We start from the raw sequence: 17,146 nt of genomic DNA on the forward strand, positions 1-17,146 counted from the left end.
GCAATTTTTTACCAGTGCTTCATTGCCCTGTGAAAGTCATTATCACAGGAGATGGTAAATTCTATAACTTGGACAGTTTTAAAAAAAGATTGACTAAAATCATAAAGGACAGGATTATCAAAGAGGTATTAGTCTTGAAGGGTCAGTGTTAACTTCAGGTTGGAGACACTATCCCTCGAAATACCAGTTAAAGGGGATCATTGGTGAGAGAGGAGTATGTCTTTGTCTCCTGCTTTCGACCATCCCAAAGGCATCTGACTGGCCACTGAGAAACAAAATGCTGGATTTAAGAGGAACCTTGATGATCCAGCAGGGCAGAATTTATAATCAGTTTTCCTTCACTGGATTTGCATAGATTATTTTCTTTCACATGTTTCTGAATGACTGAATTGCCTATACTAGATTCTGATTCACAGTTATGTATAGTCTTCCCCACCATAAGGAACAATTTCACCTACAGTATTTCTTAGAGTAGAGTTTATAGATGTTTGGTAGAAACCATGATGATGTCACATGTATCATGGCATCATGATGCAAATGTTGCACAGAATATAATCACTTCTTATGCATAATAATGTCATGACAGACCTGACATTAGTTGCCCCTCTTTGCCATCTCTACAGATGTGCATGGTAAGGTTGCACCAATTCAGCTTTATTCTCTTTAATAATTTTTCAAAATATTTAAATAACAAAGGGAATCATTCCTCTTATTCCGTTGTTAGCTCATTTTAATACTGGCCATATTGCAACATTCATCTAGCAAGTGAGAGAATTCAGGTAGTGGAGGATTAGATGTGCTGACTTCCACCTTTTCCACAGAAGCCTCTCTGAAATATATAGGTAGCTGAAATTATTTATTTAGCTAAGTCATCTACATATAATCTTTGATTAGTTTATCTTAGAGAAACAATATCAGACATTAACAACCATCCAGATTGTTACATGTAAAATATTCATGGAGTTCCTTCTTTCGCTCCTGTGATCAATGTAGTAGAGGGCATCTACTCTACACTGTAATTTCTCCTTCCTTGTTATGATAGCTTCAATTCCAGTTTGGTCCAGTTTATTTTTTCCAACAAATTAGAGATTTTGGAGTGAAAATTCTACGGTTATATCCAAAATGGCAAAATGAGCGAGGAACATGTGTGCAAGCATAATTCTGACACTATACTTTCCTTGTGTATTTTATGTATAATCAATAGGAAATTTTATTTCTGCAGGATACAAACTTTATTAATGCCCTTGAATTGGCTGTGCGATTTGGAAAAACTCTTATTATACAGGAAATGGATGGGGTTGAGCCTGTGCTTTATCCACTGCTTAGAAAGGACCTTGTTGCACAAGGTAAATTTCCAACTTAGCGTGTGGTTGGTATATGTAACTATTGTTTTGACTCTCAGGTAAAACAGTGAATTAAAAAGCTATTTATTTGTAAATCTGCTACCCATGTTTACAATTATATTCTATCTAATATATATTATACGTATTGTGTCAATATGTTGACCTAAATGGCATCTGTCAGCAAAATAGATTCCTCTTCTTCTATCAACCCCATGTATCCCCAAAGGAATGACCAGGGACTATCTGGAACATATATGCAGATGAGAGAAATGCATAACAAAAGGAGAAGGCATTAGGTGGGAGCAGAAATCTGCTCACAGAATTATAGGCAATAGAGTTCAACCTTCTGCTCAGGACAGGGATCTGAACTAGAGTATTCCCTAGTGATGGTTGCCTACCATCTATGTAACTGGCTCCATTACCAACTGGCTTCTATTAAGATTTTTTTTTTTCTCTACTGAACTCTCCTGGCAAGAACTTGAATGTGAATATGAATTTCAGCATGAATATACAGCTTCAATGGGAACAGAGATAGCAGAGGAAAAATAACCCTTTGTGGAAAGATTGAAAGAGTACTTATATAGGTGGGAAGTAATTTGCTGAGGACAAATGCCTATGTTAAAGGAAAAAAATAAGAGGTCAGCTATGTCCACATTGGCAAAGAGATCAAGCGGGGTGAGTAGAGATATTTGGATTTGGTAATTGGGAAAGTGTGACTTTCATAATCACTATTTCAGTGGAACACAAAAGGGCAAAATACAGATCGAAAAAAGCCACAACAAAAGAAACTACAAGAGAAAGAAATCAGTAAGTGGGAATTAGCAATGTGCCCCAGGAGTTTGGAGGCAAATGACAGAAGGGAAATTGGCAGTAGTTGGAGAACTGGTATGGGTCAGGAAATTTTGGGTGTGTGTGTTTTAAGGGAAACAGTATCATGTCAGTTACGTTTGCCTCTAGAACGGCACACATTACACCACTGCTCCACAACTGCATTGATTCTTGATTGCTTCTGGGTCCAATTCAAGGTGCTAGTTTTGACCTTTAAAGCCCTTCATGACATGGGTCCGGGTTATCTGAGGGGCCACCTCTTCCCAACTGCATCTGCCCATCCCATCAGATCCGGCAGAAGAGGTAAGCCGCAGGTCCCATCTGTTAAGGAGTTATATCAGGTGGGACCCAGGAGACAGGCCTTTTCTGCTGTGGCACCTGCCCTGTGGAACATCATTCCCCCAAGGTGAGACTGGCCCATCCTTGGTAACCTACTGGAAGTCCCTCAAAATGTGACTATGTGAGCAGGCTTCGGGATCTCAGGGGAATGGAGAATTGGTGAAATGGCTACATTTCCTGTAACACCGAAGATGCTCTCTTCTGGTCTTTTTCATAATATTGATTTTTTTTTGGTATTATGGAATGATTTTTAATGTTTGTTTCTCTTTATGGTTGGTTTTTATTGTACGCTGCCCAGAGTTACATTTGTGAGATGAGCAGCTATATAAATGTGATGGATGGATGGATGGATGGATGGATGGATGGATGGATGGATGGATGGATGGATGGATGGATGGATGTCTAAATGCAGTGGAACAGGAGCCAACGAAAACTTTATGAGGGGATATATGGTGGGTGGGAATAGATCTTAAATACAATATCTGCATTGTTGTGGCCCAGAACTAGAAGTCATACTATAAAATATGTTTTTACATTGAAGTGACGTTTTTCATTTAGAAAAAAAAAATACTTAATTGTGATCCATTTAACTCCATTAACAGATTAGCGAGGCTTTTTATAGTATCTGCGCAAATGAAAATCATCTAAATCAATAATTTAAATTTATATGAGTGTGTGTTTGTGTGTATTTTGCGCCACACAAATGTAAGGGCAGCAGATTAAATTGGTTTCAACACTATTTCTTTGCCCCCATTTGGATTATGGATAGTGAATGTATTGTTAATGCTCCTGCAACCTTTCTTTCACTCAGTGTTGATCTGTGGGACTTCAGACTCTGAAGTGATTTAACTGAGGAAATAGGAACAATTTTGCTGTGCAGAATTTCCCTCTGACCTTCACTTACAGATGCACTTTCCTGTGATATGTAATCATGGATATTGAACACAGGTTTTTCCTTATCTTGCTTCTGACAGTCATATGATTGTTTCACGGTGCTATATGAAAAATATATTTTATATTTTTGGTGAATTGGTAGCTATCCTAATCAGTATTCTACATTTTACAATGTGCAGGTGAAATTTATGTCATAATGAAGTAAATCAAAGCACAGCCTTTACCCCAAACAATCTGCAGCTGATTGGTTTTCCTAGGGCTGCATGGAGCCCCTTTGCTCTTGGTAAAAGGATTAAAATAATTCCTGATCATAAAGATTTTTCACTGTTCTTCCTATAATTCAGAGAAAAATGTTCTGCATTCTCATATATGTTGTTTACTTGATTGTATGTTTCAGTGCTTTGATATGTTTTTGTAGGACACTATTTATTTGCCATAATTTAGCAGGAAATTACCTTAGTTTAATTCATGATTTCATTCCATGTGTATCTAATAAAGGAGCTAGGGAAGCTCAGTGTTGTTCCTGTGGACATTATCTGTGCTTGCAGATAATCTCACTTCAGTTTGAATTTTAAAAATATATTTTTAATTAATTAAAAAGGAAGCAGGCATATTGCGCAGCAAAGTACAAGCTCCCAGATTTATCTTTATTCGCAAGAATGCCCTTGGATTCCACATGGGCTCCAAGGATTTTCTTAGAAAATGAATGGCAGCAGCCCAATGCTTTGTTCGTAAAGATGCTTACTTGCCTGGGAAAAAAGAGAAAAAAGTATGCTGGGGGTTCCTAGTAAGCATTTTGGGAGACTAGACAGATTGGTAGAGAGCAGTTTCTGGTAAATTGGTGTTTTGTGACTAGCTACACTCCTTGTAACAGCCAGTTAGTGAATGAGCAAACTTCCTATGGTAGCTGCTTTTTTGTGAATGACCATAGCATGCTTTCAAAATATAAAGTATGACCTAAAATGTTTGTGGACCCATAAGGAAAGCAGAAGATTATAACTGGCACTCTTGAAGAGTATTCAGAAGCTGTAGCTGGTCTAAAATGTTTGAACAGTTACAGGTACTTCCCAGTGTGCCCATATCTACAGCTGAGAGAGCTGCACTGGTTATCACTTGGTTTCCCGATGCAATTCAAGATACTAGATGTCACCTTTAAAACCCTTCATGGCTCAGGTCTGGATATCTGCAGGAATGCCTTCTCCCAATAGCATCTCCTCAGCTGATTACATCGAGTAGGGTGAGCTCTGTGTTCCCTTGCTCAGGGATTGCCCCCTACAGGGGCCACAGCAGCATGTCTTTTCAATCACTTTCCCCCTTCTTGCTTTGCAGTAGCATTCCCCCGGACATCCCAATTGCTCTTTCGCCTTTAGTATTCAGAAGTCCATTAAGGCCCTGAGGATTGGCATAATACTACGGGTCCATCTAGCAATGAAAGATGTTTTCATTTTGGTTGTGATGATTGCTGTGTATTTCTGCTCCTATATGTGGGACTTTGTACTTCAATTTTAATTTCAATTTTCAGTTTTGATCTGAGTAATGGAGACTAATTGTACATCATTCAGAGTTGGCTCTGATTGGAATGGCTTATATGCCCTGTTAAATGAAATAATGAATAAATGAATGAGTGAGTGAGTGAGTGAGTGAGTGAGTGATGAATTTTCTCCTGGATTTTAAATGCAGTATCCACCAGGATTTAATTCTGAGGTTGCTGTGGTATTATTACATATACTATAATGGCCTGCAAGTATTTTGAACTAAGAATTTTTATCATTTAACATTTCTTTTTTTTTCCTTTGCTCTCCACTTTTCAAATTCAAATCTTTATTTTGGTCATAGACCAACATAGCTCTCCAGTTTAATAAAAGATGAAATGCAAAGAACATATTAGTGACTGTATCATTTAAAATTATATGAGGCCTTAACCCATAGTCATCATTGCTGCTATACATTTTTTTGGTCTCAATTGGATAGATTAAGAATGGGTGTTGTGTAATGGTTAGATTATTCAATTTATTGCACTATCCTAGGCTTGGATAGTGCAATAGAAAGATGGAAGAAGACAGATGACAGCATCCACAAAATCTGGCTTAGCTGGACTGTTCTCTTGCTGCTCCCAGTGGGACTTTACCATCAACTGCTTAGTATGAGAAGTAACAGATCCTAGAAGTTTGTTATCTGTTTTTAATAATTATTATTTATACATCTATTATCATTTATGTAGTTTGCTATACACTTTTTATCTTGAAAGACAGGATATAAATAATTGCAAAAAATGCAATAATTGCAGTTTGCAATAATTGCAATAAAGTATTTATTAATCCCTAATAAATAAACTGAATTCTTATGTCTTTTGGACATCATTTCTTACTTTTAGTTGTGCTGACTGGGGCTTGTAGAATTTGTAGCGTAGAACTTTTAAAGGCCACCACGTTGCCTTTTCTGTACTAAGAAAAGTTAGATTCACTTAGTCCTGTTTAGAATAGGTTCATTGAAATTAATGGCTAAGAATGCGTCTTCTCTAAACATGAAATCTGAATAATTAAGATATCAGAATTAAAGTGATTAAGGATGGATAATGAATGGTTCATGTGCCCATTTTTTCACAGTTTTCTTCAGCTTTTCCACCCTGATGCTGACCTAGCTATGCTGGGCTAACTCCTGTAATTTCCAGCCAGCATGGTGTTTGCTTCTGAATACATAGAAAGTTATGTTAATGATTGTTTTATTATTATTGGTTTTGATTTAATAGAACTTTTAGCTTTTGCTTTTCAAAAAAATACTCTCATCTGGGTAAACTTTAACATTAGGATTTAGAAGATTTCTGTTCTAGATACATTATTTTCAAGAAGTGTATTTTTCCCTTTTCCTATAGGACCCCGATATGTTGTACAGATAGGTGACAAAATAATAGACTATAATGAGGAATTCTGCCTATTTCTGTCAACAAGAAACCCAAATCCATATATCCCACCCGATGCAGCTTCTATTGTTACAGAGGTTAACTTTACAATAACCCGCAGTGGCTTAAGAGGGCAGGTAAGCATCCAATAATATACTCTTCATTTTAATCAAATGAGAAAAGGATTTATATAATTTATCAAAAAAACATATATGTATGTGTGTGTGTGTGTGTGTATGTATGTGTGTATGTATGTGTACATGTGTATGTATGTGTACATGTGTGTGTGTGTGTATGTGTGTGTGTGTATGTATGTGTGTGTGTGTATGTATGTATGTATGTATATATATATATATATATATATATATATATATATATAGAGCAATATAATTCCAGTTTCTTCTATTATCCACCTTGTGCTTGCTGATATTAGTTAAGCTGAGATACTAGCACCTTCTAATTCGCTTGTCCAGATTTTTCCACTGCATTGAGAATTATTTGCAAAAATGGGTGAAAGTTCTTTTGTGCTCCTAAATGTTTCCAGTCTTCACAGATTAAGACTTCCAGCTAAGAATGTCCAGCTATTTGTATAGCAGCATCCATTCCCTTGCTTTCTGTCTCTCATTCTTCCTTTTGTTGTGCTGAAGATCTGTTATTAGAGCAAATATTGGAGTGAATGCTTATGCAGGAGTCTTACATGAATGTGAAAAACGTTATTTATTGTATTTATACAATGGCCATTTACAATGATCATAGTATTTTCAGTTTTAGATGAATGGCAGAATGCTAACTAACTATAATGCTTCTCAGATTGTTTTATTGATATTAGGTGTATACACTAATTTACTTATTTCCATATTTAAATAATTAATGGATGTTTTGGGGAGAACTTTTCAACGATTAATACATGAAATATAGAGTAAAGAAAAATACATTTCTCACTGTGTCTTTTTGTTTTTGTTTTTTGTTTTGTTCTTTTGCTTACACTATGTTTACTGATATAAGTTTACAACATTATTATATTTCATGCTTTTAAATTTTACTGAAATCTACAGGAAAATAAGTTAGCTTGAGAGTAGTGGGAGTAAAAGTGGTCTTCAGCAAAGGAGCTTCCTTGCCTTCCCTGCACTGTATTATATTCCCCTGCCAGTTTCCTCCAAATCTGCCTATGAGTCAGGAGCTTCTCTAGAATAGCATGAATGAAGAATAAGGGAATGCAAGAAAGGAGAATTGATGGGATTCACTGGGAATGACCTGTGTGAAGGAAACTGTCTTTCTACTCACAAAAGGCATCTTTGGATACAAAACATGTCAAAAAGGAAGTATTAAGTTATGTAAAACAACAGCAGTAACAAGAATTTCCAGGTTATTTATGGGACTGCCTCTCTCTGAGAGTATCTTCCTGCTCCATGGGTCCAATAAGGTGGGCATACTCCTCTTAAATGTTGCCATCTAGTGGGACCTAGGCAGCATATGTTCTTGGTAGCCCCTCCTTTCCCTTTGGAACACTTTTCCCCCTGAGATCCAGCTGGCCCTACCCTTCTGGCCTTCTGAAAGGCTTAGAAGACCTGGCTTTTCCTATAGGCGTTGGGGTAGTGTGTTAGCTGGAATCCAGGAAAATTGTCTGTTGGACATGAGGGTTTTGTTGTCTTTGGGTGTGCTGGGAGATTTAATATTGGTTTTATGATTTTTATTGTTTTATTATTGTTTGTAAGTTGCCCAGGGTTATGATATATAAGATGGAAGGATATATAAATATTTTAAGTAAACTTAAATATTTTAAGTAGACTTTTAAGTAAACTTACCTCAAGCATGGGGATGGCTAGCCCCATAGAGGCCTCCTGTCTTCAGCCTCAGATTTTTCATCTTCTTGGACTCTCCTTCCCCTTTTTAGTAATGCTTTTAACTGATGTTTTATATATTTATATATATTTATGTTTTTAATGTTTGTTGTGAGTCGCCCAGAGTTCCCCCATTGGGGGGAGATGGGTGGGTGAAAAATTTAATAAATAAATAAATAATTTAAAAAACCCAATGCTTATGTACTCTTCTGTCTTCTCAAAAATATCTTGCCCTTCCAGCTTTTAGCTTTGACTATCCAACATGAAAAGCCAGATTTGGAAGAACAAAAGACAAAATTATTACAGCAAGAAGAAGAAAAGAAAATACAGCTGGCAAAACTTGAAGAATCCCTTTTGGAGGTAACAGACCTCTATCTCATATGAACGTTTTTATGTAACTTGTTTATTGCAAAGAGCCATCCAGGAGTGGTTTGCAGTTTTTCTGAGATACCTCATCCACTGGTAGACTGGTTGTTACTGAGCAGATTAAAACTGCAGTAGTCTCTGAACTTCCTGATTTTTTTTTCTGGATACTTCAGATTAGTGCTGTACTTGTGAAAGAATCAAGGAATTTTCTCCTTTTCTGAAAATCCCACCAAGGCATAAATATGACCTCATCAGTTGGTGTCCTCCCATTTTTCTGAGGATTCAGGAAAGGGTTCTCCTCTTCCAATTTACTTCCCAGAGGTATATTCACCCAAGCTTGAAATCTCTTCGCATCAGAGAGGATACATACCATTCATTAAAACAGCTATGACTTTCTAGGCCTGTGTAGCTGATTTGGAAACTACTCCCAACTACTTTTACATGTGTGCAGAGCCATCTCACTTCCTTTTTTCCCAGCAAAGTGAATTGGCTGCATGCACAGACATGTGAAAACAGCTGAAGGTAACTTCCAAGAAATTGTATGAACCTAGAAAGACACAACTGCTGTAACAATTTTTTTTAAAAAGTAGTTTGTATACAGTCCTGCACATTTTGAAATAACTATTTCAAAGGGTTTAAACAGCCCTGACATTTTATGTGAAAAAGTACTGTAAATTTTTTTTTTTACTATGTGAAAATATTTAAATGCTTGAGATTATACTATTATTAGTTTGAGAAGCAAAATCTAGCAATCATCAGCTTTTAGGATGAAGTGCTGTTGTACTTGAAAATTATTCTTTGAAAAAGTAATTGGAATGGGAAACACTTTTAAAGGTTCTAATATTTTTTCATTCTGCAGTAAATTCTTTTGTAACTGCTACAGTTGTAAATGCATTTTAAACTCTGCAAGATGAAAAGCGGTACTTTATTATTCTTTCCAAGCCAGCAAAGTATTGGAAAGAAATTATGTAAATAAGTGTCACAATTTGTCTGTCAATAGGATAAGTCTCTGGAAACTTAACAGAATAGGACCAAATTTGGTGTGAGAAGAAATTGGCAAAACAAAGATCAAGTTCAAAATTAGGCTGGATCTGGATAGGGATGTGAAGAAAAAAAATATTCCCAAATTCCCACAATGCAACCCTATGGGAGAGGCAGTTGGGAAGTGGTTTGGAATGCTGGTGACTGCACCATTCTAAGCCCTCTTCCCTCTTCCTTCCCAGTCAAATGAACTAGAGCAGAGCACACGGCCAGTCCTGTGTTTCCACACTGCACCTGAACATACAGTATAGCTACTGCCTATAAAGAGGCTAGATGAATTCCAAAAGCCATGTTGTGCATGCACTCACCATCTTGCTATAGGGGTATGTAAAATTTCTTTGGCATATCTCATGGCCAAGACATTCCACATAAACAAGACATTCTATATATGATGACTTTTAAAAATGGCCTGGTTGATTGAAATGATTACATAGCATGATATTTTAAAAACTCTGTAGATACTGTGAGCTTCTTGGGTTCTTTCATTAATTTCAAGCCAGGACTCATGAGAAAGTAGTAGAATGCCTAGGATTAACATAAATTCAGAAATATAACCAATGTTGTTTTAAGATAGACACATGCAATGCTGAATTTTGGAAGATAGCAGGAAGAATTCTTGCATTTAGTATACACTCTAATATTTCACCACTAATCCCTGGTTAAGGAATCTGGAGCATTTGAAAGATATGATGTATTAACCAACCACATTCACACAATGTGGATTTGAATAACGTTGTTATTTTTCCAAGATTTAAAGTATTACAAACAATTAAAAGAAATCTGAACATTTTTTTCCTGCAGACTCTTGCAACTTGTAAGGGAAATATACTTGAAAATAAGGATCTGATTGAATCTTTAAATCAAACTAAAGCAAGTAGTGCCCTCATCCAAGAATCACTTGTTGAGTTTCATAGACTTCAGATTTCCCTTGATCAGGTAGGTAATTGGGGTTTCTTTAGTTTGCTTTATTAGAAGATATATTTGTTAAGCAACATGTTTTATTGTAGCTCCCAATGGATTAATTAATCCCAGAACTGGATTGTGTAGTCTGCTAGTATGTCTTCTGTGGTCTCCTGAGGTTATTTTCATCCTAAGTAGTTTTATCTCTTATTCTGGAAACACATAACATCAGTAAAGATATTATTTTGTTATTTCACAATGAAAAACATAAAATAAAGTCTATTTTAGAATAATGCCTTATATTTGTATGACACATCCAAAAATAGGCACTTCTAAGTTATGGTGATTTCAGTGGAGAAAATGTTGCAAGATGACTCATTAGATCCCATATAGAACCGAACAGTTTCTATGTTCTCTGTTTTCTTAATAACTTTCAGTGATGAGGGAGGTAATATACTGTAACTGAAGTTCCGCTCCAGAGGAACATGTCTTCTTCTTTTTTATTACATTTGGTATATATCTGGAGATTTGAAAGGCAGTTTAAAGGATAACGGTATTCTGATTAGCTTCCCTCACATATCAAATGACATATAGTAATTGGAAGAACCTATCACAAACATCTGTGAGTAAAAAAAACTCCGGCTAAATTATCTTTCAGAGCATAGTTTCTGCTTAATTAGATTAGCAATAAGCTTTAGTAGGTAAAAAAGACCTAAGGACAATAGACTAAAACATATAGTTGGGTCAAGACATCTACAGTAAGCAGGTGCCATATCTGCTGCAACAGGAAACTAATATCCTCCAAGGTGGGAAAGTTAGGAAAATTTTCTGTTCTAGATACACATGCCTGCAGTGTCTTGTATTAAGTATTTCTGTTTCTATTTCTCATATCAGAGTAAAACCTCAAACTATTGTCTTTTTTTCCAATATTATTCCCAAATAAGGAAAATGAGAAGTAGTGGATGGTTCTTGTCCATCCTATAATAATCCAAATAAGACTCTGATATGAAAATAGGCATATCTTACAGCAGCATAGAATATAAGTGCTTTCAAGTTGGATAGAGGTCCAACATGATTAATCCATCTTGATGGTGTATCTAATCTTGGTTGAAATTTAGTTAAGAGCTATCAAGTCAAGCTTGATTCTTGGTGACACTCACTATATCTACTTCTCTGTAATAATAACTTGTGTCGATTCTAATAATCCTTTTGATTCTGTCCATCCATCTTATCAATTGTCTTTTTATTCTACTTCCCTCATCTTTATCAAACAAAATAATCCATTGTCCCATTTTTATCACAAATCCAAGATATATATGATTCTCCTTGCTGACTGTGACTTGGTTGTGACATCTGCAAGGGGACAAGGGAACCATTAATAGTATTATCTCCTTTCTTGATGTTGCACTTGGCATTTCTTACAATAGTGTGAACAATTATTATAAACAATTAAAACTTTGCTAACCTGCTAGGAACACTTAGCATAGGATGTAAGTTATTTCGCTTTAAAGAATTATATCAAGAAAGTTCTTCATTTATGCTTATATAAAAAATGATTAATTTGTCACAAAGGTATCAATGTCTCTTTTTTCCTTTTATATATAAGTATCACCTTTTTCTTTCTCTGTTTTTATTTTGCCCAACTGTCAAATGCCTATTTTTCTCTTTACACCTGTCTCACTGTATTTCCTATCAGGAAGTGATCAATTAAGCCTTTACTTGGTCCAGTGTAATACAACTTATCTACTGTTTCATCACAGTAGGAACCTGCAGGTTAATGGGAATGTGGGAATAGATCTTAAAAGTACTTTTTCTATAGTTCTTGCACTGAAATGATTTAGTTCTGAAATTTCAGAGTACAGTGAAAGTACAGTAGATTAATACACAAATAATTGCTGAATACAAAACCAGCAAGAGCAGTGCAAAGTTTCTCTGAGGGTTTGGGGTACTTCTAGTTATATTTTAGACTTGGTTACTGTAGAAAATAAACCCATATGCCAAATCACAGATGGCATTTGAAGCTATTTGGAATTTAAAGTGGTTTGCCATAAATAGCCCAACACTGAATTACCAGTTCATACCCGTGTTATGCATTCCCATCTGTTTTCTTTCCTGGTTGCTTAACTGGTTGTTAAGCAGTTATATTTTAAGTCTGGAAACTTTATGAAACATTATTAGAACAAGAACCTATGGGAAGGGGCAAATAATGTGTGTGATAATATCATCGTGCAAATGCCGTGATTTAAATACTTGTGCAGTTGTTGAGGCAGTTGTACACATAATGCCAGCATTTGCATCATGACTATTTAACAAAATTTATAGCCCATCTCAATCCCAAAAGAGTCTGGTGGTGAACAGCAGAAAGAAATAAACATTATATAAGCAAAGTACTGTATATCTAAATAAACTAGTACAATTTCATATGATAACCTGTCATGACATTGACAGCTCAGGATCAAGGGATAATGGAATAGGACTGTTCCAACATACTTACAAAATTCAAGGAGGTTTAGGGCTGTGCATACCACCAATGGGAAAAAGTTCCAACAGGTTGGGACTACCGTAGAAAAGGTTTTTCCACACCCAACTTTTCCATACCCCATGCACCTCTCGGGAGGTAAGGACTGTCAGCAACCCCTCTCTAGATATCTGGACCAGATGGGCAGATTCAGTTTAGGCAGGGTGTTGCCTGATATATCCCAGTGCTGCACTGAGTAGGGCACTGAAGGTAATGACTAGTACTTTGATTTGGGCCCAGAAGCCTACTAGTAATCAGTGTAGGAACTTTAAATGAAGTATTATTCTACATGGGCAGGGGTGTCCTGCCAGCAATTTAGCTGCTGCAGTTTTGTACTAGCTGCCCTTCCAGGTTGTTTTCAAAGGTGGCTGCACATAGAGCACATTATAGTAGTCCAACCAAGAGGTGATCTGTTACAGATACTAGTTACTAGGACTCATATGTACCTGTCTGTGTGTCTGTCTTGCTGTCTTTTTATCCATGGGGGATTGTAGCCAATATTGGCCATTGCACATGATGTAGAAATATAATCGATTCCCTGTGCATCCCCTCACCTCTCCCCGCCCCAACACCTGGGATACTATAGACAACATTGGGGGAAACATGTATGCCCATTTGGCTAATATTGGCTGACTAACAAAGCATAAATATTTCACTTTGTCTTGTGTGCGTATGAGTGTATGTAGACATTGATAAAGTGCCTTCCATTCTATTGAATTGTTGTATATTATTTGTATTTGTAATTTCATTTTCTGTATACATCTCCAGTAGGTGGCAATAGAGCTCTAACATTTAATCTTTTTTATTCTCAGGAAAGGGATGCATATCTCACTCTGGCTGAAAGTGGCAGCAAGATGTACTTTATTATTTCTGACTTGTCCAAAATTAATAACATGTATCGTTTTAGTTTGGCATCTTTCCTAAGACTTTTTCAAAGGGCTCTACATAGTGAACTGGTATGTGCCAATAGTTCAAAGCAGATAATGTATTATTTATTTTTTAGAATGTGTGTGTATGAGTGTGTGTGTCTGTCTGTCTGACTATCTGTCTGCACATATACACATGCTTACTGCATTTAACTTTTTTGCCTCAAGTACTAGAAATAAGGCTGGCTGAAATAAAATTTAAAGAAAAGAAATAAGGGAACTCCTTCCATTAGTGATTGCACACCATTGATACTGAGAATATTGCACCTTAATCAGTATATGTGAAGGAACTTTGTTATAAATTTGTAGATAATTACCTGACAGAAGTCCTAAATAAAACATTATAATCTTTCCTGGGCTAAAGAATGCATAGTTCCATAGTCAAGAAAAGGCAAATGAGATGCCATTTATGTAAATACAGGTTCTTCACTTATTTCTTAATTTTCAAGTTAAGCACTTTTTAAATGTGTCAAAATAAGGAAGATTTTATATCAGTTACTGATATAAGAATTTATAGTTATATCAATAACTATAAATAGTTCTTGATATTAAAAAAAAGCCTTTATTTTTATGAGAGTATTCATGAAAGCTTGGAATTGAGATTGGTTTGCAAGAAAACAGCCAAGCTCAGAGAACCCCAAGGACTCCACAGTTCAACCCTGAGCTACACATATTCACTTCTATTGGTAATTGGGATTGGGTTATAGGCTATCTCTGCTATTGGTTTTAGAGTGAAGAAATGTTTGGAGATCTACAACAAGGTGATACTTATGCCTCCACAATCATAATACCTTGGTTCACTAATCAATATTAAATTGCCTGGGAGAGGTATGACAGAAATCTGTTTTACTTCTAAAGAAGTAAATAGTGGGGAAAAAGTTACTATTGTAAAGAGGGAATATAGAAGAAGGCAGTACATAATTCCATAAAATCTTAATAAAAGATAATTAAAACTAGATTTCAAATTACCCTGAAATCACTGACCTTTAATTATTTTAAAGACAGATCTGCTCCCCATTTTCAGGAAAGCAGAGTACCAAAAGTCATCATTCTCCAGAAGGTCACATGGGATGTTCTTTGACCTTGGAATGGCCCCTCTATCTGGCAGGATTAGTTGTTTCATTTAAATGGGAGCAATCACCTTGCCCTTCCTGGTCGAATGAGCTGTAAATATTACCTAAACTAGTATTCTTGTGAGTCCAATTCCTGTTATTTCTTGGCCCTATGTTTACTCTCCATTTTCTTTACATCCTGCAGTTATGCTTCTGTTGGCCTCTTTACCATCCTAGGGAGAAGTATAAAACCCATACAGCTTCGGACCCAAAGTAGGAGACGGTGGTTTCAAAAAGTCCCATCAACAGAATTGGGTCTGGGCAGATCACAGCATTTCACATAAAGCGTAATGGAAGGGTGTGGGGGGGGGGGAGAAAACTTTAAATCTCTCTTTCAGAAATATGCGATAAAGAAGGAAAACTCTAAGGAAGAGAAGGTTCTGTCAGCCAAAGAAGTTCTTTTATTTTTACCATTTTTCCTTTCTAGCTATGTTAGGAAAGATGTGCCACCTAATCCCCTTTCCTAAAGAGATACCCCAAAAGGATGAAAAAGCTGAAATTCTTACTGAAGGAAGAAAACTCAGTCTTTTTATAGAGTTTTTGTTTATCTATTTGTTTTTAAATTAGAGGCAGGTAGTCTGCAGCCTGAAGGCCACATGCACTCCTAAGCCCATATTTTAAAGATACCACAGCTTCCTCTGGCTATAATTATTGAAACTGGTGGTCATGTTTTCGGTAGTTTTCAGCAGGAAACACATGAAAACATCAGCACAAGTCCTAAAATGAACTAAATATAGGTTGGAAAACAAAGAAAGACCTGAAAATTTATTTTAAAAACAGCAAGAAAAAAATCCTCAACATTGTTCATTTGTATCATCATCCCTCTCACCATTGCTCTTAGACTCCTCTAAAAAATTAACAGTGGCCCTCACATTAAAAGCTTACTCATCATATGGATTTTCAATCCCAGAATCTTTTGTAAGGGTGTGTAACTTTGGGCCAATTTAACACAAAGCAAGTATATGAATTAGTCAAAGAATTCTGTATTCTTCTAAGGTACAGAAATGCTCAAATCTCTGTTGATACTTTAATGACAGCCCTCTCTATCATGATAATCTGAACTGGTGCAAAAGATAGTCCCAAGGTCACAAGTGATAAATGGATGGAGGCAAATGTGTGTAAGGATTTGAAATCTCAGCTGTAGTCTATAGAGATTTTACCACAGGTGTAATCTTTTTCCCAAGCTTTCTACCTAATTTCACACATAAATTGTCTAAGAATACCTTGAAAAATATTGTTTTCTCAGCAACCTTGATAGCAGAGTCTTCTCTAGATGCTCTTCTGTTCAATGCTAGAGACAAAGTACAAATCCTCTGGTAAGAAGATACATCTGGTGCAACATTCTGAGATGCAAACTCAGAATCATAATACAAATTGGCAGATACCACTTTCAGAAGAGCCAAATTAGCAATCATTTAGCAGGCTGCAAAAGAAAAGTGATTTTCAATGGCTAAGAAGGAGAATTATAAATCAAACTTTTTTTTTTTCAGAATATCAAAAATACACCCACATTTCACCTGATAGTTGGGTACTGATCAGGTAATGATGAAGAATGCCATTGGTATCAAACAGACCATTCTTACTTCTCTTTTGTTTGCTAAAGAAGTATGGTTGGATGAATGATTAGAATATTTCTTCTATTGATTTGGAAAAGCAAATCCATATAGATTTCTATCTAACACTAGGGTATAAGCAATTATCTTCTCTGAACAAACTCCCAAAGGAAATGCTAAATTGACTGGAACTTCCGAGTGATTAGATAGAACATTTTACAGGGATTTCCAAACCAAAGGAAAATTGGTTGAGCTAGACTGAGCTACTGTATGCGTTTCCTCCAATTCACTGTTTCTCAATTCGACCACAAGATTAAGGGGGAAAAAATCAGTCAAAGTTGCGGATAGTTCCCCACTAAGATATCCATAATGTGGGTAGCTGCTTACTGTTTCAATATATGAATCAGACTGGCTGGCCAGCAGGAGGGACACTTTACTCTTAGGGTCAGTATCCCATTGCCAACAGAGCTTTTTCACTTAATGACCAGTACAATTATTTTCAGATTTGAAGCACAGTTTTCAAATCCTCAGTTATGTGTATTCCTGAAGGTGAGATGGGATTAATGTTCCTTTGGGCCTAAAAATT

General features: G+C 36.1%; 1 protein-coding gene across 1 annotated transcript in view; it reads left to right on the forward strand.

Moving 5' to 3' along the window:
- Positions 1 to 17,146, forward strand: part of DYNC2H1 (dynein cytoplasmic 2 heavy chain 1) — a 183,333-nt gene that overhangs the window by 95,593 nt on the left and 70,594 nt on the right. The window contains exons 65-69 of the mRNA XM_088140623.1: positions 1,223 to 1,346; positions 6,277 to 6,440; positions 8,385 to 8,504; positions 10,353 to 10,487; positions 13,782 to 13,925. Of these exons, the coding sequence (XP_087996749.1) occupies positions 1,223 to 1,346; positions 6,277 to 6,440; positions 8,385 to 8,504; positions 10,353 to 10,487; positions 13,782 to 13,925 (687 nt within the window). The remainder of the gene's footprint in view (positions 1 to 1,222; positions 1,347 to 6,276; positions 6,441 to 8,384; positions 8,505 to 10,352; positions 10,488 to 13,781; positions 13,926 to 17,146) is intronic.

The sequence above is a fragment of the Python bivittatus genome, unplaced genomic scaffold (genome assembly GCF_059951505.1).
Source record: "Python bivittatus isolate LINGU-HERP-01145 unplaced genomic scaffold, Pbiv_v1 ctg000340_np1212, whole genome shotgun sequence".
Taxonomy (NCBI): domain Eukaryota; kingdom Metazoa; phylum Chordata; class Lepidosauria; order Squamata; family Pythonidae; genus Python; species Python bivittatus.